Genomic DNA, 26,691 nt, shown 5'->3' on the forward strand with positions numbered 1-26,691 from the left:
AGCACCACAGGTGCCTGGGTGAGACAGTATTGAACACTGAACAAAGCCGCGCTGTAAATTCTGAGGAGGGGTATGTCGAACACTGGGCTTGAGGTCAGGTGGGTGGGGTTTGTGGTGGGGTGGACAATCGGGGAAGCATAGTTGTCAAAGGAATTCATAGGACAATGAGCGCTGTTGTGTAGCGAGTTTGTTTAATGAGATGCGGCCTCCGTCACTCATCAGTGATTTACTGGAGACCCTCCCTATTTCTGGGCATATGTGAAATTCCATTATGCTGTATAGTAGACATTCCACAGTCTGCCTATGTTACTAGTAAAGTTCTTCTGTTTTTTTTTTGGTCAATTCTTCAGATCTTATGCAGTTTCAACGTAATAACAAGCCCCATGTTGTTCTCACTACTGACTGTATTTCATCCACAGCCCAGTCAAGAAGCCTGGGGAGTTTTAATTTATTTTCTGTAATGCTTGTGCAGTATGTTGGGGAGGCTGGAATGTTAACTATTTTAGTTCTGATTGCTTGGTGTAACTGCAACGGTGAGATTAATTTCCATCCTTGCTGCCAGCAAAAATTCTTTGCATCAGTCAAAGGGTGCTGTTTTTTTTTTTGAATTGACCCATTTAGACACCATAAGCCTGTGTGTGTCTCTTTTTCATATATTTACCTGCACCAATGTCCTTCCCTGGGAATAACTCTTCTGTGCATAAATAAAATTTTCCCCACTTTCTGGATGTTGATTTCCTCCCCTTTTTTTAAAGCAACCAAATCAGTGTTTGTCCATTTCCCTTTAGAATCCTGAACCTCTTCATTGGGGGCTAGCTCATTGTGCTTCAGTTTCCAAAACCGATCACTTTGTCCTGACAATAAATAGCAATGAGAACATACTTGTTCTGAACCCATCACAAACTCTGGTTAAACATAAACTAGTTGTATGAATGGCCCTGTTGGCAGTGTTGATGTTGTTTTGATGCTTAATACCAATCCCTGACATCAAGGTCTTTTTTAAAAATTCTTTTGGTATATCTATTTCAAACCAAGAAGACATGCAGACCAATCGCAAGGTGTTTCAGTTGGGCAAGTGAGATGTATCAGGAGCTTGATCAAATCATTTATCTGTCTCCTGGGTCTGCAGCTCCATCCCAGTTCTCTGGGAGCAGTTGTTTCTGTGCAAAGAAATGAGACACAGGAATGGTTGCTCGAGGAGGAGGAGAAACTGCTGTAACCGTAGGGACCCTGGGTGTATCAACCCATTTCCGCTGTCTAGGCCTAAGCTGGGCTTTGTGTTGCTTCTGGCTAATTACACTCCACTTAGTTGCACGTTCAGATGGAGGTAGCATTATTTGACAAAGCCGTTGAATTTATTGGGCTGCACATTCATTAGAGCTGCCCTGTCCATGTGTATATTAAACCGTTGAATATGCTGTTGTACAGGTGGAAGTTTGGCTTTTGTACCACACCATAATCGACTCTTGGGGTGACAAAGGGAGTCTTTCTTTCAACCAACAGAAGGGGATTAGTCGATGTTCAGGGAGGAACTGGATAATCTTCATCTCCTACAAGATCCAATTATTGTTTGAATCTGGCGGATGTCCAACATTACACTTGGATATTTTCAATGATCCTTGTTTCTGAGTTAAATCCTGCATTTCGAAGACAGACAAAGGTGTCAGACTGGTTGGCACCAGCCAACTCCTCTTTTAAAGCAGGTCTAATAATCTGGTTATGAAACTAATCTGTAATTAGACCAGGATGTGTTTACATAAGATTTCAGTAAGTTGTTGGGGTGAGGGGTGCTCTTGCCACGAAGATCACCTGGAGTCCTCTGTTCTTCTGACTGTAGCCGAGCCTGGTGGCCTTCACTTTGAAAGAAAAACAGCTCCTTTGGCTTGCTGTACTAACGGGTCACGTAGATTGGGAAAGCGCACACTAATTCCCACTTTCTGTTGCATTGACTAACTGTAGCTCAGGACAATTTGCCTCATTGCTCTTGAGCGTGGCATTAATTGAAAGGGGTCTTTGACTCCTGATCACTTTGTGGTCAAACGTGAAAAGTGATGGGGGTGAAGACAGAACTGAGTTTGGTCGCTAAAGCCAAATTGTTTGCTCCTTACTTGAGTGAAGGGTTGTTTAAGCAAATTATTGGGATAGGAGAGGTTCAAATAAATGTGGTCATACAGCACAGAAACAGATCCTTCGGTCCAACCAGTCCATGCTGACCATAAGCCCAAACTAAACCAGTCCCACCTGCCTGCGCTTGACCCATATCCCTCCAAACCTTCCTTATGTTGAATTTTCCCAGCAAAATCTTTCTCTAAATATTTTCAGCTCACTTATGTTGTCAGAATTGCTGGAAATCTTTTGAAAGAAGCATAAATCCTGAAATGACACATCTTGATGCGTACACTCGCAGTGTTGTGTGTGTGTGTGGGAGGTGGGGTGTGGAAGTATTGATTTGAAGCTAGACTAGCGGACAATGAGCTGGACATTCTCACAATGAGCTGGGCATTCCTGTTGGCATGGAATCCATGCCAGCTCTAGCTTCGTGTCCTGTCGTTGTGGGACCTATATACCACAGGACTGGGGCTAGAATTTCAAATCTTTCAGCAGTCCTGCCGTGGGATGAAGTCATACAAAACCACGAGCTGTTTGAAAGGCAGCAGAGTAAAGCACTGCCTGAAAAGCAGCACCTTCTCTTTAATAAAAAGAAGAGCACAACTCTAGCTATGATCCAACCTAGTCATTTAAAGCATTGGAGGCATAAGAAAACATGCTATTAAGCTGACTGCTGCAATAGCACTGAGCTCCTCTCTGATCGATATTGTTTTTCGGTGAGCACATTGGTATTCTGCAGGGTTAGGAGCCTGCATGTGATAGACATTCTGAACTCCATCACCCAATGCCTTCAAACAGCTAGGGTGCTCGGCTTTGGCGAGGCTTTTTCTGCCCATAGTTGTCTCTTCCTTTCTTTTCCAGCAAGTCCCAATTATCTCCTGATGGTGTTGGGGGCACGTGCTGGACTATAGGTTCCACAGGAACCAACCACCCTTCCCAGAGCCCGGCCAAATGGTTCCCCCCCCCCCCCCCCCCCCCCCCCCCCCTCCAGTGTGAGTCTGGCAGCTTGACCTCAGTGCAGCCAGACACCCAGCTGGTGGCCATTGGCGTTTTTCCATACTGCTGCATTGTGTTCAGGAGCGGGAATCATGCCTCTGTTTTTACATTTTCTCCTTTTTTTCTCTTTATTCCAGTGAAATGTGTTAATTGCGCATGGCCTCGGGTTGGGGTGAAAATGATTTGGCTTCTGAGTGTAAAGTGATCTGAGCAAGCTCTTTAAAATCTGTTTGTTTGATAGGGTAGACACGGAGAAACAATTTTGGCTGCATGGGGTGTGAGGTAGAACAAGGAGATGTAACCTTCCAATTAGAATTAGGACATGTGTGGGAGGACATAAAATTGGAAAGCATTTCTTCATCTGAAGTGTGCTTGAAGCTCACTCCATTTCTGTCTCCAAATGACTGGGAACGCTGTTAGCTTTTGAGATAAAGGTATTGATGAGGAGGAATATGGGACAAAGGTGGTGGTAGTTTGGAGGTGAGATGGGTGATCAACCCTGATCTGAACGAACCCACCGAGCCATCCGTTCCATGTGCTTAATGGCCTCAATCTCTCCTCCTCTGTCTAGTCATTGGGAATGCCATGTGGTCATTTTGATTTAGTGAACTTCACGGTAGAGTTGAGTCAGAAGGTGTGTTCAGAGATCTGGACTGACTGTATTTATTTCCTAATTGACTTAGATACCCTGTTGGCACCACGCTTGATGAATTAAACAACGCAGATTAAAACCAAACCATTTGCACCAGTCATCTCCCTAGTTTGGCCTCCCCTGGAGATTTGGATATGTCAATATTCTCTTCCCCAAAACACCACTTTTAATTAAATGCGTGATCGTTTCTTTAAATGAATATCCTTTTTTATGGTACGCCAAGTAAAATCAGTATGAATGTGTTTTAGATCTGACTTTACATGATAGGCAATAATTTTAAAATAACTTTGACCTCAACAATCCATATCACAAACAATAAAAAGAAGAACTGAGCTCTCTGTTAATGGTCAGAGTGAATGGTATGTAGGCTGTAGTCATTTGTAGGCGCCAACTCAAAAGCCAGGCTGACGGAGACTTTGGCATTCAGCTCACCTGCTCCACTTACATTTTGTCAGTGATTTTTTTTCTCCCCCTGCCCGTTGGGTATATGGCTTTACTATGCCTGTTTCATTTCCTAAAATTATGCTTTTTCTATTCTGATGTAATTACCAGTCCCAGTGAGGTGTTTCATCAACTTTTTTGGTAACTTGCTCAAAAAACTCACTCAAGTTTGTGAAACACTATTTTCCTTGCTCAAAACTGGTGAGTATCCCTAATCAATTTTTACCTCTGTAAACATCCATAAATCTTATTGTTTATAATCATCTCCAACAATTTACCTGCAACTGAAGTCAGACTCTCAAATCCCTCGTTCTCTGGTTTCTCCTCGCAACATTTCTTAAACAAAGGTACCACATCAGCCACCCTCCAGCCATCAGGCCCCTCACCCTTAGTTATAGACGTAAATATTTCTGCAAGGCGCCTCCTAATTTCCTTCCCTACTTCCCTCAACATTTCTGGGATACATTAAATTGGGTCCCAGAGATTCATCCGCTTTGAGACCTCCCGAACTTCCCGTTCTGTAACACAAATTGTTTTTAAAGCAAAGATTATTCCTCTGCATTCTCTAGACTCCATTTCTTTCTCCACAGTTAAAAACTGACATGAAATATTCATTTAGTATCTCCTATCTCCTGGGGTTCAACTCACAGATGACCTCCTTGATCTTTGAGGCCCAAGCCACCTCTTTCATTACCCTCTTGCTCTTAATGTATTTGTAGAATCTCTCTGGATTATCCTTAACCTTATCTGCTAACTCATCCCCTCTTTGCCATCCTGATTTCTCTCTCGAGAATGCACCAACGTTCTTTATATAGAGATTCAATTGAACCAAGTTGTCTGTATCTAAAACAAAATAGTCTTTTTCTTTACTCTACTCATCCATCGTTCCTTAATCTTACCAGCCGAACCCTTCACACTAACAAGAACGAAATGCTTTTGAACTCTGGTCATCACGTTCTTGAAAACCTCCCACTTGTCAGACATCCTTCTCCCTGTGAACAGTCTACTCCAATCAACTCTTGAAAGTTATCATCTCATACCATTTAAAATTTGCCTTACTCCAATTAAAAAACTTTAGCTTTTATGGAAGGCTTATTCTTTTCTGTAACCATTTTGAAACTAGTAGAATTATGATCAGTTAGACCCAAAGTGTTCCCTCATTTTTACTTCAGTCACCTGCCCTACCTTGTCACCCAAAAGAAGCTCTAGTTTTGCTGCTTCTCTGGTAGAAGCATCCACATATTGACTTTTCTTTCTTTTCAAAAAAAAATTATTGACTTCTGTCACTATTGAAGTAGGGAAAGGGTACGATACCATTCTATAATCTACACTGATGCCTAAGAGTGGAGATTAAACAAACAACATTGGCGTCAGCTAATCATTCTGCTCTCTCTCTCAACCTTGGAGCTGTACTGTACCATTCGTCTCCTCCTGTCATCTGATTCCCTTAATTATATGGTTTTTTTTCTCTTTAAAAGCAGCAGAGTCTCGCTGTGTCTTGATGTTTTGTGGTGATTATGTTGTGGCTGGTACAATGTTTGTGTTTTTTTGTTTTTAATTTTGTCCCCGTCACACTCCTCAATTCTGAGGCGTCGGGAGGTGTTGCGCACTGCCGGATGTGACAACGCCACTTTGCTCAGCCGTTTTTTAAATTTTTAAAATCCTTGGCGTCTCCCTCTTGTTCGTTTTCTTTTTCCCTCGTGGGTAGATTGACACGTTTTTACAGTTGGATTGTGACTGGATGGTCAGCCACAAGAACAATGTGGAGGGAATGAGCCTAAAGCAGTGGTGTACTGTTGGTTTGACCAAAGATGGATGGTTACAGTTAACCAGGGTAGTTAGTTAGCTGGAATACTCCTGTGGCCTGCCTGCTGTCTCATCGGTTGGGTGGAGGAACTGGCTTCAGTAAAATCGCCCATCATGGCAAACCACTACTTTGGCTGGATTCGCTTCGTCACAGCCAGCCCCAGGCTACTAAGAACCTGAAATAGCTGCTGATTTTTATTCATTGCTCCGAGCTGGTTGTGGGGCACTTGAGTTATTTTTTAAGTTTAAAAATGCATCATTTATGGGCTTACCTTTTTAGGGGCTTCTCATTGACACATGATTCCTAGCTCTGACATGGTTTCGCATCTGACTTTTTGTCCCCAAAAGGGATGCTGTCACTTTTGCTGGTGGTTTCGTTTCGATGGAAGCAATTGGGCAAAGAAGTAGCTGCTTCAGGTCAGCGCCAAAGTGGTCCTGTTGCTGAGCTTCGCTTGACTGCTCTTGCGCACTCTGTTGTTGATTTTGTTGCCACGTTGCTCTCACTGAGGGGAAAATCGGATATTATCTCAGCACACCAGAGCATAGCTCACTTCGTGCCTTCTCATACTTCTCCATTTGCAGCTGGCCTGTAACCGGACAAGCCTGTCCACCATTTTTCTCCATCTCACCTACATTCCCTTTGTGTGAGTCACCCTGTTATCTTTTGAAGCTGATTGGTCGGTCAGTTCCTTCCTTAACTTGGACACAAGTTTGGAGATTTTTAAGTGTGGTGGCGGACTGCTTGGCGCTTGTTACAGCAACTTTCTGTATTCCAGCATGAGCCTGTTCTATTGTGCAGTAATCTAAAGGCCTTCAGGCTTTCAACCTTTGGTAGAGTTTCTTTCTCCATCTTTCCTTGAAAAAGGTAGACAGGCAGGAGGCTGGAAGAATGCAGCAGGCCAGGTGGCATCTGGAGGATAGGGGCAGTCATTGTTTCGGGTATTGCCCTCCTCAAAGATGCTTGACTGGTGCGTTAAGTGCCTGTGCTGTACTTGTCGCTGCCCTGAGCCTGACCCAGCCAGCATCTCAAAGAACCATGTATTAGAACCTTGCCTGGCTTAGAGACTCCGTTCCCAACAGATTTGGGAAGATAATGATCACGTGGGGAAATGTTTGGGACCCAGTGGCTTAACCCCTTCTTTTGGCTGATATGTTTCTTGTTGACCAGCTTATCTGCCCATCTTGCAATGTTTTCTTCAAAAGCTTGGTTTGGGGTAACTAGGTTGCTGTCTGCTGCAGGTTTGGTCATCTGAAGGGGTCGGCCTCTGTGTGCTTTAACCCTTTCGATTGTATCAGTCCTCCCAAAACTCTTGCTAGGCGCAGTGTTTATGTGGCTGAGCTATGTACAGCAGGAGTATCTCCTTTTGGGAAGGAAACCAGCTATCCCTGCCTGGCCTGGTCCGTGATGTGACCCCAATCTGGCCGACTGTGCTCCACCCGCATCAAGCAATTAAAAGGTTTGCAAGGAATCTGGGGATAGCTAGGGAAGGCTGGCTTTACCAGAAAGCCAACATCATGAGATTGGGTGAGATGAAGGCAGTTACCGCCCTGTGCTCTCAAAAGGCTTCCAATTAATTTCAGTGCCAATGGGCCAAGGATGATGGGAAGAAATAATCCTTTGCGTTGACACACTGCCCCTAGGCTGGCGCATACAAAAGGTAGCAGGGTGCCCACAATTTATGGGCCTGTACCCCCAATCTCAATTGATAGCTTCAAGGAAGGAAGAAGATAGCGTATAGATCGTAATGGTAACTCTGTATGAGGGTTTCAATAAAACTGTATTTGTGCTAAGCATATCTGTTTATCAGACCTTCATTACAAGCATACAATGACATATTTAATGTTTAATCTGAGTTCGTTTAAGTTTGTCACAGAGCCGTTGCCGTATACTGTTGTAAATGGGAATGCATTTAGTTTTCGAATGTGCTAATTTATGGGTGCCATTATGAGCTCAGTTGTAATTATTCTGTTTTTAATTTCCTCCCTCTCTTTATCCCTATTTCTAGTATCCATTTTTATTGTGGAGTGACTCCAGGGCAGTGTTAAGCCATAAATATGTACTTAAGCTGCTGATTCACATCAGTCCTGTGTCCATCACAGCAGAAGTCCCTTATCCAGCTGGGCTTTGTCCTAAAGGCAAAAGTCTGTGTTTAGTGCAGTGGTTCTTTCAGACTGCAGGAGACAGGAAGACTTCTTCATCCCTATCTGCGCTGAATTAAAACACATCGGTTTTCTAACCTTGTTCTCAGTGTCCTTTTTTGTACAGTGATTTTTCAAATACACTTAAGGACAATTCATTAGTTTAGATGAAAAACCTCTGTGGGACAAATGCAACCGGATTACGTGCAATTGAAAGAGAAAGTCTGTCGGTGTTTTGTCCAGGTGACAGATGTTTCCTTAATTTTTGCTCCCCTCCTCTGACCTGCCAGCATTTAATGAAAGTTGATTAAAAAATACGAGAGGCAAATCCCATGGTCTTTGAAGATGTTGCCCAGCCAGTCTCATATGTTACTGAGCTGGGGCCTCATTGGTGGAATGGTGTTGCATTGTCAAAGTATGTTAGTCTCCAACAAATCCTATTTTAAAACCTTCATTTAGTTCAGTGCACTTGAATTCTGCTCTGAGATCATACATAAACAAACTGTTAGTAGATTTCCTTCTCCCAAAAAAAGCCTTGTTGAGTGAACATTTTAATTACTCCTACTGACAGATATGTGGCAAAAATTGTCATTTTAGCAGGTTTGGGTTGATGTGCTGATGTGGATTATGGAGCGAGGTGACGAAACATAACTGATTATACAGTGACTAATTACATAGTCAAACCAATGGACTATTTCTAGTTAAGGCAATGGAAGTGTGAGTCATTTAGACAGGAAAGTCCCAGTGCTATCTTGTTAATGGCATTGATTGTGAAGGGGTGGTACACCCCAATGGGGCTAAGGCTAAACCAAATGCCTGTTATTATCGCTCCCATTTGCTATCCAGTAAACGGGATAAGAACGTAATCGAATGGAATTTCACCATAATGCTCATCCCAGCAAATATCCTGCTGACTTCTATTGCTTGTGTCCTGTAAGATAGGTTGGTACTTGGGAAAGATGGTTGGGGGGCAGGGTTACCAGTGCATGTAGAGTGGTCACGCAGCAAGTAACCCTTAGGAGAGGAGGTTGGATACAGGCAGTTCTCCTGCAACATGCTGTCACTTTCTTATGTGACCTTGCGCTCTGGAAAATAGTGTTATAGGGGAATCGCTATACTTGTACAGCAGAAAGTTCATGCTATCCAGACAGCATCCACTATTCATCCATTGTGTTACAGCCAATTCATGTTCGTGAAACATTGTAGTAGAACAGCCAGTATGTTGGCAGGAAGAGAAAGGGGAAATAAATCCCTTAGAAATTAGGAAGGGGGTTGGTTGGGGGCGATATGAGGAAGAGACAAGGTATTTAATGGGTTAATCAGTAGGCATTGTAGATACACCCTGATTAGTAAGTACAAAATAAGGGCTTTCCATAGTGGCTGGTATTTGAACAGGTCCAGTCCTGCCTTGTACAATCCCAGCATCTTTCACTCTAACATAGTATGAAGTTACAGTGTGGCATTAGAGTCTGAATTCTTGCTGACATTCTTGATGCATTTGCTCATTTCCTTTGAATAGAGTTGAGAGGTGGATATGCCTCAGCTTGCCTTCCCCTGTGCCTCCCCGCCCCCCCCTTCTCTTTAATGGACTCTTGCTGCCGATACGGTGTGTGCCGTTTTATCCCCAGGCTGTCCAGTCAGTTGCTTCTTGGGATCGTGTCAGTAGCAGCAGCAGAGTTTCTGACGGACAAGGTCAGACAATCACTCGGACCTCAACAGGACGTGAGCCAATTGAATGCCAGCATTGCAATGCCACTTGATCCCGCTGATCTGCATTCTAGGCTGTGCCCAGTTCTGAGAATGACAGGACTGGGTTATGCGATGGACAAAGGGTTGTTACTGCATTAGCAGTGAGAATACATACTGGGAAAGTTTTTTGGGGGGAATAAAAAGCCTGTTGGATTTCACGGCGAGTCACACTGGATGACCTCGTTCTATTCATAGATTTGAATCACTGGTTCCACAGGATATGCTCAGTGACTCCGGCAATAACTCCAAACTTCCTCTCACTGCAGCAGATGTGGGCAGCATCAGGAAGGCACTGACTTGTCATTCTCGAGCAGATGGATGACTCTCCTTGGGTTGATGCCAGCATTGGCTTTTTTCCCCTCTCTTTTCCTGTCTTATTTTCTGGACAATCCTGCAGATACTGAAACTTCCTGGCACACCAGCTTATCACTTAAAATAAAAGTCTGATCTTGACTTGTCCGTTCATTCTTTAACCTGAGAACGGCAGTACAATTGGCTAAATGTGTTTCCATTTGTAGAAAGGATGGTGCCACTTTGTGGAATTTACCTGTTGAAGTTTTTGTCCTACCTTTTTTTGGCATTTTAAGTAAATTTTATCAACTGGTTCCCTAGAGTGGGAATTGTTTTTTTTTTAAAACTGATCCACTCAAGTTAACGGTTTCTTCATCTTTGTTTGTGTTATTGTTTGTTGATTTTTTTTTCTTCTTCCTCAACTCCTCACAGATTCCCATCCAGCTCGTGCTTGTTTCTGTGTTTTCTGGCGTGGGGTCTTGCCAGCTGCCTGTGTAGCCAGTAGCCGAGCTGAGGTGATGAGCTGTCTCCATGTTTTCCTCCAGGGACGTTTCCCTCCTTTTGCTGCATCTCAGTTTTTGTATGAGCCTCTGTTGCCTTGGATGGGCTGATGGTGCTGAGAGCGGGTCATGACCATGTTAGTTCCAGGGCCCGATCTCTCTCTTTCCCCTTAAGCATGTACATACGGACACATTGGTTATCTGTGTCGGTTGTATCCAGAAAACCTGGGGTTTGATCCCCTCACTGTACTGTTGCTGATCTCAGCTAGGAGCTTAGGCATTGTAGATTAGCCATTATTCAATTTAAGCAAAATAAACTTTCTCCAGTCAGAAACCTGAGCCTGACATGTTGGAGAATGTATCTGTGGATGGGATTGGCTCTGTGGTGATAATTAGCTCCAAGCTACTGCTGAGACCAACCATGGAATCTTAAAAAAAAATACAAAAAAAAACTTTCCTTCGAGCTTCAATGGGGATATAAAGTGGCTGAACAGAGTCGGTAACCAGAGGAGATAGCCATGTTAAATGGCCAGTGGCTGGAGCTGGGCTTTGGGGATTGTTAGAACTCACGTGATGAAACCTCCAGGAATACTGCCCACCCAAATTGCCACCCTAAATGTGGGTCTCCTTGAGGAAGGATTCCCTCCCCACCACCAATGTTTCTATAGATTGGCAAAGGTTTGTGCTGGCTGTCCTTTGGAAACATGGCAGCTCCCGGTCAGAGGAAGGTTGAGCCTATGACTGTATCCTAGTGGAGCTTGGAGATGTTGAGACTGGTGAGGGATGCAGTGCACCGTTCTTTTAGGCTGTATTTTTGTTTACATTGCACATGGGTCGGCAGCTTTGGCTGGTGTCTTTGCCTTTGCCATTGCCATTATCTCTGGAATGCTTCTGCTAATTTTGTACCTTGCCCCTTGTGACATTGTCAGAATGCTTGCTCGAATAGTTTTGCTTTCAGGGCTGGGCACCACCTTCAATTCAGATCACAACTGCTAGTCCAATCTAACTGATCGCTGCCCTCGTTTTCCAGGTCATCTCTGTCTCCATAAATGCCCTGGTCTGATTGCTGCAGTTTATTGTCCCTGAGGGACTGATGTATTCATGTTTGTGTTGCTAGTTAATTGGAGGATCACACAGAACGGAAGTGTCAGCCAGCCTGGTGCTGACAGCTTGCTCCTAATAACGAGTCATTATCCTTTACTAAAGCTCTGTGCACCCTATGTGATAAAACCCTGGGCTTTCAATTTCCTTTCAACTTCACTCATTCGCAGAAAGGTTAAGAGCTGTGACCTCTCTCTATCTGGCTGCTCTTTCTCTCCCCAGATGAGCCCCAGCCAGTTGTAATGTATTTGCAAAGAGATGCAGGAGGGGGTGACAACGCCTTCTCTTTGGAGGTGTCACTGCTTTTTGTCTCAAACACCTACTTCAGAACCTTAACAATTAAATGCGTACAACATGACCTCAGCAGCCTTTGAACTGTCACATCTGCGGTGTCAGGCCAGATCCCATTGAAAAATCCGCCCTCTCTCACTTCAGCATTCCCTTGCACGTTCATTCATTAAAAGAAAGGTTTCCGAAGTGTCGGAGGCTGGTGTATGTGTGCTTCCTTAACCAAACAAACAGCACCGGTTTGGGAATTGACTTCCTAGCCTGACATCCTCTCGAATGTGTTTTACTAAAGCATTAACATAAATGAGCTGAAGCCTTTGATCTGCGTGTCCATTATCAGCAATTTCCTATAACCTCATTTCAATCTACCTCCACAATTTTTGTTATGATCCCATGCTACTAGGTTCTTTTTAACCCTGGGATTACCCTCCCCTCCCCTCCTGACTGTCACAGCACCATTGGCAGCTGAACCATCAGAATTAGAATTTACCCCCGACCCCCGTACTAGCTCAAAAACCTCTTAAGAAGCTCCGCCTGTTGTTTGACAGTTGTTCACCTGCCTGATTGTTCACTGATGCCTGGCATCCAACCCTCCCTCTGGGAATAGTTGCTTTTCTTAAAGCTCTTCTCCTTTTTAAATCAAATGTGAATCTAGCACAGATTAATGTGAGGGTGTGCACTGTTAGGAATCCATCCATTCAATGTTCTCTGCATTGACTCCTGCTATCTTTAGGCATCACCGTTGCTGAATCCCTGCAGTCAACATCCCAGGGAATACCTTTGACCAGAAACTGAATGGGACTAGCCATGTAAATTCCATGGTTACAGGAGCAGGTTAGAAGCTGTGCAAGAGACTAGTAGCCCCATCTACTACCTTCGTTCACTCCCTAACCACCGATGCGCAGTAACAGCAATGTGTATCATCTCTCCCATGCCCCAACCCCCCAAACACGTAACTTTTTTTTTATATATAGCACCTCGACCAGCTGCAAATCTTCACTACCTTCACTATCACTAGGTCAGCAACCTGGCCTTCACTTCCTCACAGCACTGCACCCTACAGCCCAGAGACTGCAGTGGTCTGGAAAGGTATCAACTTCTGCAGAACCATTGGGGCTGGGTGTTAAGCAAAGACCACCAAATGCTGGGTGCAATTCAAACACGATCCCATTGCCGTTTTGTTTTTCCACTCTCTTTCTCCCTTTTAACAGCAGGGTATGAATGCTAGCAGCATGTTAGGTTCAGCGGGCTCTGAACTTTTCCATTGCATTGACTCTAGGCAACTTTCCATGCAGTGTTGTCCTTTTGTGTGATGAAAGCCATGGTGCAGCCCTCTGGTATGTTGGCGGGGATACACACTGAATGTTCAGCAAAGCAAAACCAGCTGGCCAGTGTTTGCTTTCTGTTACAGATTTACAGACCTGTTGTTTGATGTTTTAAAATTATAATGAAGGATTGCCCCACCCAGGAAATACCAGAGTGAAGAGCTCACCACCTTTTTAGAGCTGTAAGAAAGCCATGACTAGCCCTTCTCGCCACTCTAAGCGATCCTACCCAAAACCATGAACAATGGCCCTTTTTGGCTGTGATCACCATCTTTTTACCTGTTCTCTTTGATCTCCTTGTGATATTTGTTTGCAGTTAATCTCACCGTCCAACATGTATTTCCTTGGCCCAGCTTTCTGGATCAGTCTAAGTTTCTGACATTGGCTTCTCATCTTTCCCACACTGTCAGTGTCATTCCTCTAGTAATCACCTCCCTTCCCCTATTTCCCCACCCCACCCAACCTGCCTCTATTCTGAGGCAGGGTTCAGCTACCAGCTGCATTATGAGGGAACTCATCCTGGGTGGGTCACTATTTCTTCCAGCTCCACCTCCAAATAAACTTGTCATTGTCACAAGCGTCACTGCCTTTCTCATCCAGCCACTGCCTCTCTGATTTCACTAGACCCCTTCCAGCCCCTGCTTCCTGTTTGTTCATGGCCTTCTCCCAACCCCACGTGCCATCCGCCCCTAAGTCTTCTGTGATGTTTGCATCGTGCCCGCTGGTAACTGGCACCCTGCCATAATAAGATGCATTTAAGGCGTTCATCTCATTTTGTACATTGGCGTTAGCGGGGGGTCCTGAATATTTACACATTATCTCTAGTTTCAGACGGCTACAACATGTCAGAAATGCAACCCAGGCCAGTGCTATGTTGAAGGCTTCTGAAAAGTACTTCTGTTCTGTAAAGGGGCTGTATTCCCTCTTCCCCCGCCCCATTCCCATATGGGGTGTGGGTAATCCTGGCATTTGTTGTCTGTTCATCCTTGCCGTTGAGGTGATTGGCACTTGAGACCCTCTTGTGGTTAAAAATTAACCAGATCTCTCTGGGTCTGGAGTCACATGGAGGCATGACCAGGTAATGACCTATGCTGCACTCCAACCATCCTTCATCTCATTTTGCTGGCAGCATTAAGAGGTTACATCCCAGTGTTGCTCAATTTTACGCAGTTCAGACAAAGCCAACACTACCCTCCCCCGCCCCCACCAAGGGGTCTCTAAAGTGCCCTCCTCTGGCAACAAAGTATCTTCTCAGGTGAGGGTATCCACCCTGAGCTCCTGCGAGGTGATGCTCCAAGTATAAAGGCCGCCTGCCCTTGTGCACTTCCATGGTGTTATAAAGGATAGCCTGGGGCTACCATCTTTAGTAGGCCTAGGAGGATCTCAAACAAAAGTCCATGATCATGTCCTGGTCCTGATCATTAAGCTGCTGGAAGCTCCAAAGAGTTTTGACCTAATGTACCCCCTCCATGGTAAACACACACCTACCATTTTTCAGTTTAATTCCACTTGCCCTTCAGAGATCTTCCCAATAAGATGCCTTTAGGCAGACGCGCTCACCAGCAATGTGGCGCTACTATTGCACCAAGTCAAATACCTGCTTCAAGTTGGAATGTCACCAGCGACCGATTAATAAAGAAGTGGAGATATTTTTAGATTCTTCCTCTCCAAGAGATAAGGAAGGCAATCTTTACCCTCTGTGGGAAATCTGAGTCCTTTTGAACTATTGACATGTGTATATCCTGCTGGTCAGGCACCAGTCTATCCTGCCGATATCCGAAAGCACACTACTGCTGTCACATTCGCATGTTCAGTAAGATCCATTGGATACACGCTACAGAAACAGGCCATTCAGCCCAACTGGTTCATGCTGATTTTTTTTTTAATGGTCCACTCAAGCGTCCTCAACAAAATCTAGTAGGGTAACTATCTATTCCCTTCTCCGTCAAATGCTTTTCCAGCTTCCCCTTAAATATATCCTTGTGACTCATTCCAACTAATCCCATGGGAGCAGGTTCCACGTGCTCACACCTCTCTGGGTGAAGGGATTTCTTCAGCATTCCCCATTGGGTTTCTTGCTGACTATCTTGTATTGCTGGTCGTTAGTTGTGGTCTTCCACATGAGAGGAGGAGATATCCCCTGTCTATCCATACTGTCAAAGCCTTTCTGAATTTTACAGGCCTTGATTTGGTCATACTACTTTTCAAGTGATAAAGAGAGCTAGCCTATTGATTCTTGCTTGACATCTGCAGCCACACGTTTTTTTTAAATGTTCTTGCAAATCTTCTGTGCCCTCCCCATTCTTTCTGGGTATCATAATTGTCTGAAGAGGCCATCACAGTCCTTGAAAGCCGACAGATTCTCGTGGCTCAATGGGAGGGCATTGGCCTTTAGATTAGATTAGACTTAGATTCCCTACAGTGTGGAAACGGGCCCTTCGGCCCAGCAATTCCACACCGTCCCTTGGAGCATCCCACTATAACCCACATGCCCCTGAACTCTACGGTCAATTTAGCACAGCTGATCCACCTGACCTGCACATCTTTATAGACACAGTCCTCCGCTCTTTTTAAACTGAAAATAAAGCTCACTTGACACAACCCCTATCAAACACTCCTGGGGTGAGGACTCAACCTTTGCACCCCTGTCACCCGCTTCTCGCACCCCTCCATGTTCATTTTACTTTTGCTAGGGGTAGTAGTGAGCTACAGCTGCATAGCGACCTGAATATTCTCCACGTGTGAGCTCTGCTAGCACCGAGGCACAGATGGTATCCCACACTGCATGCTCAGGATCTCATCAATTTGCAGTAACAATCCAGCTGTTGGGATTGTGTTTTTGTTACGTGATGAATATTCAAAGCTTATTTGTAGGCCACTGGTGCTGCCATGATCCCTGAATGATTGAAATATTTCTCGTCACAAAAGGCCATGTGCATAGGGTGTACCAGGCCATGGGAACTGAATTGATACAGGGCCAGCATAATCCCTGGACAGCAACCATTATAGAGGCAGAGACTGTAAGGGGCCCGGCTTTGTTTTGGGTTAATAATGAACAGAGGGAATGGCATGCTGACTAAGCTCTGAACCTATCAGCACCACACTCTGTGCATTACCATTCGGCCTGCCCAGCTAGAGATTCCTAGTACCTTGAACCCCATCTCTCATTGAGCTGCTGGTTCCAACAAAGCAGCCTTGCTACTCCTGTGTACCAGGGTCTCCGTGATAAGACAGCTGTGTCATCTGAGGTCCCTTGCCATTTGGGCAGCTGTCTGACATCATTGTTAAGCAGAATGTCTATGTTGACGTGACTATTTATATTCCAGGAGACAATGAGTGTTGCTGTCAAAAGGACTTGGATTTCCCTTTGACTCTGATTAGTGAACTGGACAACCCAAAGACACTGAGCTCAGTTTGAGAGAGGGGCTATTCTCACTGACTTTGTTACCACAGTTACTGAAGTCTACTTGTTTGGGAAAATCAGGCATGTATAGACGGTGGGGTGTGCCTACGGTTTGGGAACCAGGCATTTCACGTAATCTTAAGGGCTTTACAAAGAGCTGTGCTTTGTTCCATAACAAAGTGGGGGCCTTGGTTCAGTGGTAACCTCTGAGTCGGAAGGTTATAGGTTAAGTTCCTGACCCAGGGACTGGAATGCAGAATCTATACTGATTCTATTGCCCTCTGGAAGTGCTGTGTTTTGAATGAGAGCTCAGCAGCTTGAGTGGAGATCAAAGCTTCCACAAAACCCCTTGGAAAGGGCACTCGACATGCATCCTTCAGCCAGCGTCACGAGAAGAGAGGTTCAGGCTGTTATTGTATTGGTGTTTGTGCACAGCAAGATCCCACATCGGCTCTTCTTTCTTGTCTGATGCCGCTTCGAATACTTCATTGATGGATAGGGTGGGGGAGACAAGGATTGCTTTAGTAAGTCCAATGTTTTGGGATGGTTTATAAATGACATTCACACTTCCACCCCATTTATTTCACTACGTTGACTCAGGTCGACCTCCAAATTGAGTGAGGGGTGGGTATTTTGCAATGTGTACTGTTAGTGTACAAACGCTCTGTATATTGGCATGACCAGCGTCTAACTCGTGTTAACACTTTTCTGTTAAGTTTTCAGACAGAGGCAGTCAAATGAGCCCTCAAATATTGCAAATCGTGATTTTTCCCGATGATCACTCAATGGGGCATCTGGGAGTTCAATCGAGCATCCCTAAAGCAGACAGATGCATTACTGGGAAAGTGGGCTATGTTTTCTGTTAAATGTGCTCTGAGCACTGATTGATGAGTCAGTTGGTTGCTGGAGAGATGAAGGGAACAAACCATTCTGGAGTGTGTGTGCTGGGGTTGTGTGAAGAACCTCCTTTCTTTCCCTGCCCCCCTCTAATTCTTCAGCCTTTTGTCCGTTTTGGAAATGTTCTTGGAGTGAATGGAAATGCTCAGCACATGCACACTTGCCCATGAGGTCAGCTCTGCTGGGCTGTGTGCACAGAGGCACTGTTATTCTGCCTCTCATTAAACTCCAGCTTGAGGTCTGAACCCATTATGTGCAACCAACAGGAGGTGGCTGTTTGCTCTGAGCAGTTGTCCCCACAGCTGTCGAGTACATGTTGAGTTGGAATGCAGGAAAATACCAGGAATTCCCCCAAAGTGAGGGGACTGGGCTACAGAGCAAGTACAATTGATATCTGCTGATGCCTTTCATTAGAATGACAGGCTTGACAGTTCCCACTGCCTGATTGTCAAGCAGTTGACACGCTGTTTACACAAGTAAATTAAAATCTACCTTAGCTGCTCATGAGCACTTAACTGATGAGGCGTCTTGAAGTTTCCATCATGAAGTAACCGCTTATTTTGTGCCATTTCTAATGGTGGTGTAGTTCCTATCTGCCTGGTTGGGGTGAGTGGGAGATGCATGTCAGAGTGACAGATTTCTGAATTTCTGCACAGTTTGTGTGTTGGATTTCCCTGCCAACATGTGAATGCAGTGTGTAAAACGGGCTTGAGTGAAAGCACTATTCATCCTATAGGGAACGTAGGAAGGTCATTGGCCATTTGTCCGTTATTTTTTTCTCTCTGTCCATGCGGACCGTCTGCAAAAGTGAGTCTGCTCCCCACCCCCACCTGCTCTTCAATAAAAGCTTCTACCTGCAGATAAAATCATTCAGCACCATTTCTGTGCAAAAGACTTTCCTGCTGCTGTGTGATGTAGTGAGAGTCCCAGGATGTAAAAAGCACTTTCCTTGAATTTACTGGAATTAAACACCACCAGTCTACTCTTCAAGGACCCACCAATTCTTAACTGCTTATGTTTAAGTGTAAAGATTGGGGCCTTCTGGGAGCTACCTGAGAAGGGTGGAGGAGTGTGAGTGAAAAGATGTGTGATACTGATGTGAAATTTTGGCTGCCAGTCCCTGACTTGAACCCTTTTTGGAATCATGTGGGATCCTGTTGGGCTGTTCCTGATCCGCCTGCTCTCACTCATTCTGGGATTTGCCTTTCAGAGTGTGAAGAGGGCTTCTTCAAATCGGAGGCCTCCAACGATCCCTGCGCAGAATGTCCTGCCAACACTCAGCCCTCCGAAGCGGGTTCCACATCGTGTCCCTGCAAGGACGGTTTCTACCGAGCTCCCAGTGACCCGGCCACCTCTGCCTGTTCTCGTGAGTACAGTCCCCTTTTCAACAACAAACTGACTTGCACGCAGCGTTCGGTGTGTGCCCTGCAATGTTAGCCTTTGATTCTACCTAGGCCTAAAGCCTAATCCAGGGATTGTTAGCGTGAGTAGGTTGTGATGATGGCCATTGAGAATTCAGTAAACAAGGCTCCTCAGCAGCAAGCTGATTTTTAATCTTTCCTCTTATGTCCGATCCTCAGAACCACCATCTGTGCCAGAAGGTCTGACTGCTACGGCCATGGGTTCCACAGTCGTGTTAAAATGGATGCCGCCCAGTGACACCGGGGGTCGCAGTGACATCACCTACACTGTGGTGTGCGAGCGTTGTGCCTGGGACACGGGAAGCTGCAAACCTTGCGAGGCTGCTGTCCACTTTACCCGCCGGTCTCCGTTTGTCCAGACTACAGTGAGTGTGATGGAGCTGGAGCCGCACACCAACTACACCTTCAGGGTGGAAGCGAGGAACGGGGTATCTGATCAGAGCGCCACGCGCAGCATTGCCAGCACTGTGGCCTTCATCAATGAGACGGGTAAGTGATTGATGCATTTGCTGGTGGGGAGGTTTAGCTCGGTTGGCTGGTTTGCGGTGCAGACGGTGCCAACGGTGGGAGTTCAGCTCCTGCAACGGCTGATATTACATTTAAAGGACGGTCCTTCTCAACTTTTCCCAAAGCGTGGTGACCGTCTGGTTAAACCCCCACCCATTGTTTCTCAGTAATGTGAGAGCTGTCCTATGGCAAAGTGTATTTGCTGGAATTTGGATGGTTTGTGCCAAACTTCTAATTGTGGCCTGGACTGTTGGCTAGCTCTGTAAACACTTGTCAAGCTACTCATTTGTTCGAAATCCTGGGCACTTCTAGCCAGGTCTTTTCACAGTATATCTGAGGAGTGGCAATGCTGTTAGATTAGTAATCCTGAAGCCCACAGCAATGTTTTGGAGGTATGGCTTCCAATCAGTAGCTGGTGGAATGCAACCAATAAAGTTTGGAATTGAATGCTGGTCTCATTTTTGTGGTCGCCATCCCTATAATGGTGTAAAAACACCTCTGGCTCATAAATATCCTTTTTGGAGGACGAAATTGGTCCTTATCCCATTTGGCCTACACATGGCTTCAGACCCACAACAGTGTGGTTGGCTCCAAACTGTCCTCTGATGCAGCTCAGCAAGATGCCTCACTCAAGGCACTTGAGGCTGGCCTACATCCTACTTTGGAATTCTTTTGACAAAAGGACAAGTCCAGTATTGCAAAATATCTTCCCTAAATTTCACTAAGCTATTGGACTGCCATTGTTTAAACTGAACCAGGAGAATTGCACTTCGGATATCACAGTTGCTTGTCCCTGACCATATGGTCACTTTCACAGTATTTATGACCTGTTCTCACTCCTACAGAGCCTCCTAAAATCACCTCGATCGTTATGGAGGATCAGGAGAAGACCAGCCTTACTCTGTCCTGGAGTGTTCCCAAGAGGCAACTGAGAAGGATTTCTGGCTATGAGCTCATGTACAGCAAAAAGGTGAGAGTTTTGTTGCATAACTTGGTCCACTCCCTCCATCTACCTGTTCCCGCCTTGTTGAAGCTCCAGTAGCCCATTGCATGCGGCTATGGAATTTGCAGTTGCTGCCCTCGTTCTCTAGCTGGCATAGTTTCTGTGACTTCCTTTTATCTCCGTATGATATCGGTCTAGTGATGTTTGAGGAGTGGCTGTCACTGGGAACACATTTGGTTGCACCATTCAAACAAGCAATTGAACCTGCTATAAAATATGCGAAATTGTTAACTCCCTGCATTTTATTGCCCTCTTGAAAATGCTGACCTGCTTTGGCACCAATCCTGATACCAGTTTCCTTTCAATACCACACTGTCATCGATACTATGTTGCAACATGCCACTGGTCCTTCAAGGACAGCTCTCGTAATCCAATGAACCACTGCTGTTTTGAGGGTCCAATTGTTGGATCGAGAATCTGCCACCTTTGGTGTCTGTTCCAGATAGTTTGGAAAGTGTTATGGCACTATGTTTCACGTGATACTCCAAGGCTGACTTGATCCAGCCAGGAATTTTGTGTTCCCTACTCCCTGTCCTCCTCAGCAGATTGTTGCATGTACATTCATGGTGCTGAATCTGTAGGACACAACCCGTGGTTCTTCATCTTTGGGAAATCAAACAGTACCTGATCCAATTTTGTGTCGGCGCGTTGAGGTTCTGGACGGAGCACCCTGGGATCACCGTTGTGTCTTTGTTCTCAGAAACTTTTTTTTTCGTTTTGACGATGGCAGATTCCTAGAGGAGGTTTGTGGTGGTCTAAATGGTCGAACAGTCTCCTTTTTATGACTTGCAACTGCTAAGTTAACAGCAGAAGGCCACATGTGAAATTCAGTGGCAAGCTGTGAAGTGAATTTAAGAGCAGAGAAGTTGAAACGACACCGGGTTTTCTGAAAGGGGAAGTTAGCTTCCCCCTCCAGATCAAAGACCTGTGCAAGCTGATGAATAGTATTGGACAGAAACACCCAGAACAGTAGCATGAATCGGTCTGCCCTGTGTAACTCCTTCCAGCAAACTGAAAACAGATGCTGCACCTGCAGCCAGACCCTGGGTTTGAGTCCCTGTGGGGAGGGATTAAGCCTAAACCCTACAGATTAGGTGTAGATCTTTTCCTAGCTTGATCCAGATTTTAGCATGGCTGATGGTTTTCATGCACCTCAAACATTCAGCTGACCAGAGGAATTTCACACCCAGCAGATCTGCTGAAATCAGAGGTGGTCTGAAACCAGTCTGCAGTTTAATTAGGGGGATGTACAAGTGAGAGAGGGTGTCGAACTTGAAGCAGCTGTAAGGATGTGTAATGTGTAGTAAGTGTAACATCCTGAAGCACAGATACTGTTACATAGAGTCAGTCTAATCCCTCGTTGAGATGAGTAAGAAACACCCAGTTAATTCCCTTGAGGTGTTAAGTGGAAATTGATAGGTTGTCGACAGGAGCTAGTGAAACTGCAGCGCAGTTCCATGTCTTAGGTGAAGTGAATTTGTTGTGCAAAATTCTCTCCCTAAAAAAGTGTAGGTTAAAACGAATCCTGCTGTAAGAAGAGAGATAATAAGGTGTAAAGCTGGATGAACACAGCAGGCCAAACAGCATCATAGGAGCAGAAGAGCTGATGTTTCGGGCCTAGACCCTTCTGAGGAAGATGCTGCTTGGCCTGCTGTGCTCATCCAGCTCTACACCTCGTTATCTCTTATTCTCCAGTATCTGCAGTTCCTAGTACCACCTGCTGTAAGAGGTTTTTGTCTTGCACCAGCGACTCCCAGACATCTGACGAGTTGCATGAATAGTGGGTTCTGTGCCAGCTCCAAATCCATCTTGGAAGAGTTTCATGCTCAATCTCTGCTGAATAAACTGGCATCAGGAAGAGCTGCTGTTGGGGATGTGTAATCTGGTTTGAGTATCTCTGGGCTAAAGGAGCGAGTGGATATAGGCAGGAATATTCCTGGCCTTTTTTCTTGTTTTGTCCTTTTTACTGGGAATGTGTATGTACTTGGATATCCAAGTGATGTCGAGAGATGGTCAAATGGCCCAGCACGTCACCATTTCAGTGCTCACAGGAGGGAGGCTGATTTCAGTGAATGCAGACCGATGTGGAATCCATTTGCGAGTACATCATCTTCAACAGGAAGCGAAAATATTGATCATAGAAATAAATTTCTGTCCACTGCACATCAGGAAGCTTGTGAATGGAGTGTTACAGTGAATTGAAATTGCTTTGCTTTGTGGCATAGGGCACAGTTCCTTTTTTGTGAGTTACAAAAGTGATGTTATTCTCTTGTTCAGTATGCATGAGTTCTTTTTGCAGAGAAAGGTTTGCATAGTTCTCAGGGCATCTCATTGCTGTGTTCTCCTTGTGTTTATGGCCCATTCACTGTTCCAAAGAGATCATTACTGCCTGTTAATCACCACTGCTTTACAGAACAAGAGAAATCACAAAGGAGAGGTTTAATTCTTTTCACTTTATATTCTGCTATGAGCAACGCCCTCACCCCAGCATGACCTCTAAGAGGCTGAGGTCAACATGCTTGCCTACATAATGGGAGCGGCTGCTTTATCTGCCTTTTTCTTCCAATGTCCTCCCTGTAGGTGGATCAACAGAGCTACACGGTGCTGCGGTCTGACAATAACTTTGTGAAGGTTACAAACTTGCAGCCTGGAACGGTGTATGTTTTTCGTGTGCAGGCGATGATGCCCAGTGGGGCTGGGTTTTACAGTGAGACCTATGAGTTCCCGACTCTCCCAGATAAAGGTGATGTATTGCTACTGGATTCCCAGAATATTACTTTGTAATAACGTGATATTCCTCTTTTAAAATATAGAATGACAGGAATAATAGGCCTGTAAAGATGTGAGAAATCTTTGAGGCGGGAACGCTCTGTTAGAAGCTAATTCATTTGTTTGTCCAGATGATGGTGGGAACTACAGTGTATTGCCAATATTACTGAGCTGTTCAGATCCCATTCTGTTCAATTAGTTTTATTGTTTTTCCTGCTTTTGGTGACTCCCTTTTGCTTTTTAAAACCCCTTACAATCCGGTCCAAGGAGTCGCATTAACAAATCAAAGCCTCCTGTGCATCTCTCGCTCGCTCTGTGAGGTTTTTGAATCCACTCTGCATTGAGTGCTTTGAATGTTGCTTTGTGCTCGAATGTGTAAGAAATTAAAGCAGGAGTAGCCTATTCAGCCCTTCTAGCCTGCTCCATGGCTGATCTTCTATCTCCCCTCCAACTTCCCAGCCACTCACCATGTCCCCAAGAGATCCAAAATCTGTCTGTCTACAATATAGTCAATGATGGAGCACCTACAACATGTTTTGGGGTAGAGAGGCAGAAAGATTCAACCGTTTAGAAGAACCTTCTCTGCTCAGTCCCAAGTGATTGTCCCCTTAACCTGAGACTCTGTGCTGTTGTTCTAAATGCCCCAAACAGGGTTAAACCACTTTTTGGCCCTTACCCTGTCAAACCCCGTCAGCATTTTTCAATTCGAACATCTCATTCTTTCTAAACTTCAAAATATAAAGCCTGATTTACTCAGGCTCCCATTGCAGCACAACTGTCTTATCCCAGGAACCAATTGAGTGCTCTGAAGGTGAATATAACGACCTGACATACAGAGGATTTTAAAAAAACACCATATTGCAAGCATGGCCTCAAAGGCTTGTGCACTTGTAGTGAGACTACCTTATTCCTGTACTCTCGGGGGAAATGATTTAGCTGCCTGGGTACTGAGGGCAACTAACTCCCGTAATGTAGCATTCGCATTGACTTTGGGCTGGTGCTATAGTCTACCTGACCAATATCCACTTTCTGGGTCAGTGGGTTCCAAACACAGTCGGAATTTCATCTGAAATGAAAATAAATGATGTTGGGAAAGGAAGGAATGTGTGTAGTGTAAATGTGTGGTCAAATGGAAATGTGCAGCGGGTGACGGATTGGATGCAACCAAGGTTGAGACAATTATTCCCTTTATTTCTGCAGATTCGAGTTTGACACTTATAGTGGGCTTGGTGGTTGGAGGAGTGGTGCTGTTGCTGATGCTGTGCATTGTCATCTATATTAGGCGGAGGTGAGTTTTCACCTTGTGATCAAAATGGTCACCTTGGTACTCTGTGTGTTTTCGTGCAAGCTGTAACTTTGTGGGTCGTAGTCAGATACTCGTTCATTACATGATCAGGAATGCATCCAGTCCGCTGTGTGGTCCACTTATTAATAAACATTACAAGTAGCACTCCTATTTTGAAAGTCGAAGAGTCTCTGTCTGAGGTGGGACAGAACAAGTGGATCAGTCAGTGCATGGTCATTTAATTAGTTTGGAAGAAGTCAAATTTTTCCTTTTTTCTGAAAGGAGAGGGAAGGTGGTGCAATTTTTAAAAGAAAAATGTTATAGCATTCAAATATAAACCTGGTTAGGAGCTGCATAGGGATGAAACTGTGACCCTTCTTTTCACTTCTTGCAACATTAGAAAACAAAACCTCTTGTTACCTGGTATTCGATGATCAATGTTACTGTGTGCGCTCCTAAACTAGGATACTACTTATTTTTTTGGAATTTGTGTTTTCTAGGAAACCAAGTGCCCGGGCACGTCAGGGACCTGAGGATATTTATTTCACCAAACTCCCTGGTAAGTCTCATGGCTAAAGAGTCTGCCTTCACAACACCAGAGTCAGAATGGAAACTGGGAGAGACTATTCTTAATTACCCCAATGTCATGTGTTCCCCCGGGTCCTATTTGTACTTGCTGCAAGCTGTCTGTAACACTGACTTGAATATTGAAAAAGCCAGCAATACTGGTTATGACTCCCACCGGTGCACTCAGCCTCTGCCACAAGAGTTCATGTAGGTACTTATAGGGCCCACCCTGCAACGGGCCACTTGGCTTTGTTTGGCTAACTGTGCCCCACCCTGCTAGGCCCAAAGGTTTCATTTGGGTATCAACAGGCTTTTAGTACTGCCTTGGGTCACACAGGTAATCACATTGGCAGCTGTCAATGTGAGTACTTTGCCTGCTGTTTTCACAGATGTGGACTGCACATTGATTTTTGTTTTTGTGTGTGTGCGCCTCCAGACCAGCTGAAGCCTCTGAAGACCTATGTTGATCCACATACGTACGAGGACCCAAACCAGGCTGTCCTAAAGTTTGCCGATGAGATTCATCCATCTGCGATCACCAAGCAGAAAGTGATTGGAGCCGGTATGTAGTGCTTTACAATGGCCATGACCTATTATCAAACACTAGAACTGAAAATCTAGGTATGTTTTAGAGTGCCATGGGCAGTATTGGACAATAATAAAATCAGGCCTGTGCAATATTCCACCATGATGTTTGTTTGTGCCTATTATAACACAAATGTACACCTTGACAAACTCTCTGCTTTGTACTGGAACAGGTGAGTTTGGTGAAGTCTACAAAGGCATTTTGAAGAAGGGACGGAAGGAAATTAGTGTTGCGATTAAAACCCTGAAAGCTGGCTACACGGAGAGCCAAAGGATTGATTTCCTGAGTGAAGCGAGCATCATGGGACAGTTCAGTCACCACAACATCATTCACCTGGAGGGGGTCGTGACCAAATGTGAGTAAGCTGGTTGAATGACAACATGCATCCTCTTGACAATGTCAATCACTAACAGTTTAGCAAAGTCCTTGGGAGCGACAGTGAATGTCTAATGGCAATGTTCTTGCCTTTAACTCTTGATTTCTCCTTACAGACAAACCCCTGATGATTGTGACAGAGTATATGGAGAATGGAGCACTAGATGCCTATCTCCGGGTAAGAATCTATTTACTTTTTAAGATTCCTGGTTGGATCCTTGTTAGGATGAGAAGCTGGAGCAGTTTTACATTGCAGAATGGAAGTTTTTGTGCATTGCAGTGTAGGTCTGATTTGTATATAGAACAACATCCTCCGTCACATCCCCTGTAACACTCTAAGAAATTGTAGTGTAAGAAGAGCGCCTTGCCAGCCAGCTAGCATATATCTTGCCCATTTCACCTGTCTCTATACTTTCATACATTCCAACCTCCTAGTCCTCACACGTGAATATGTACAATTTACAACCATTTCCTCCTGTTT

General features: G+C 44.9%; 1 protein-coding gene across 2 annotated transcripts in view; it reads left to right on the top strand.

Moving 5' to 3' along the window:
• epha2b (eph receptor A2 b) overlaps positions 1-26,691 on the top strand; it is a 49,982-nt gene that overhangs the window by 10,461 nt on the left and 12,830 nt on the right. For both annotated transcript variants that reach the window (XM_059655614.1, XM_048561519.2), the window contains exons 4-12: positions 18,908-19,063; positions 19,278-19,607; positions 20,471-20,595; positions 23,209-23,371; positions 24,598-24,685; positions 25,183-25,241; positions 25,686-25,811; positions 26,008-26,190; positions 26,327-26,388. In XM_059655614.1, coding sequence (XP_059511597.1) covers positions 18,908-19,063; positions 19,278-19,607; positions 20,471-20,595; positions 23,209-23,371; positions 24,598-24,685; positions 25,183-25,241; positions 25,686-25,811; positions 26,008-26,190; positions 26,327-26,388 — 1,292 coding nt within the window. The remainder of the gene's footprint in view (positions 1-18,907; positions 19,064-19,277; positions 19,608-20,470; positions 20,596-23,208; positions 23,372-24,597; positions 24,686-25,182; positions 25,242-25,685; positions 25,812-26,007; positions 26,191-26,326; positions 26,389-26,691) is intronic.

This window comes from Stegostoma tigrinum, chromosome 28 (assembly GCF_030684315.1).
Source record: "Stegostoma tigrinum isolate sSteTig4 chromosome 28, sSteTig4.hap1, whole genome shotgun sequence".
NCBI classification, from domain to species: Eukaryota; Metazoa; Chordata; class Chondrichthyes; order Orectolobiformes; family Stegostomatidae; genus Stegostoma; species Stegostoma tigrinum.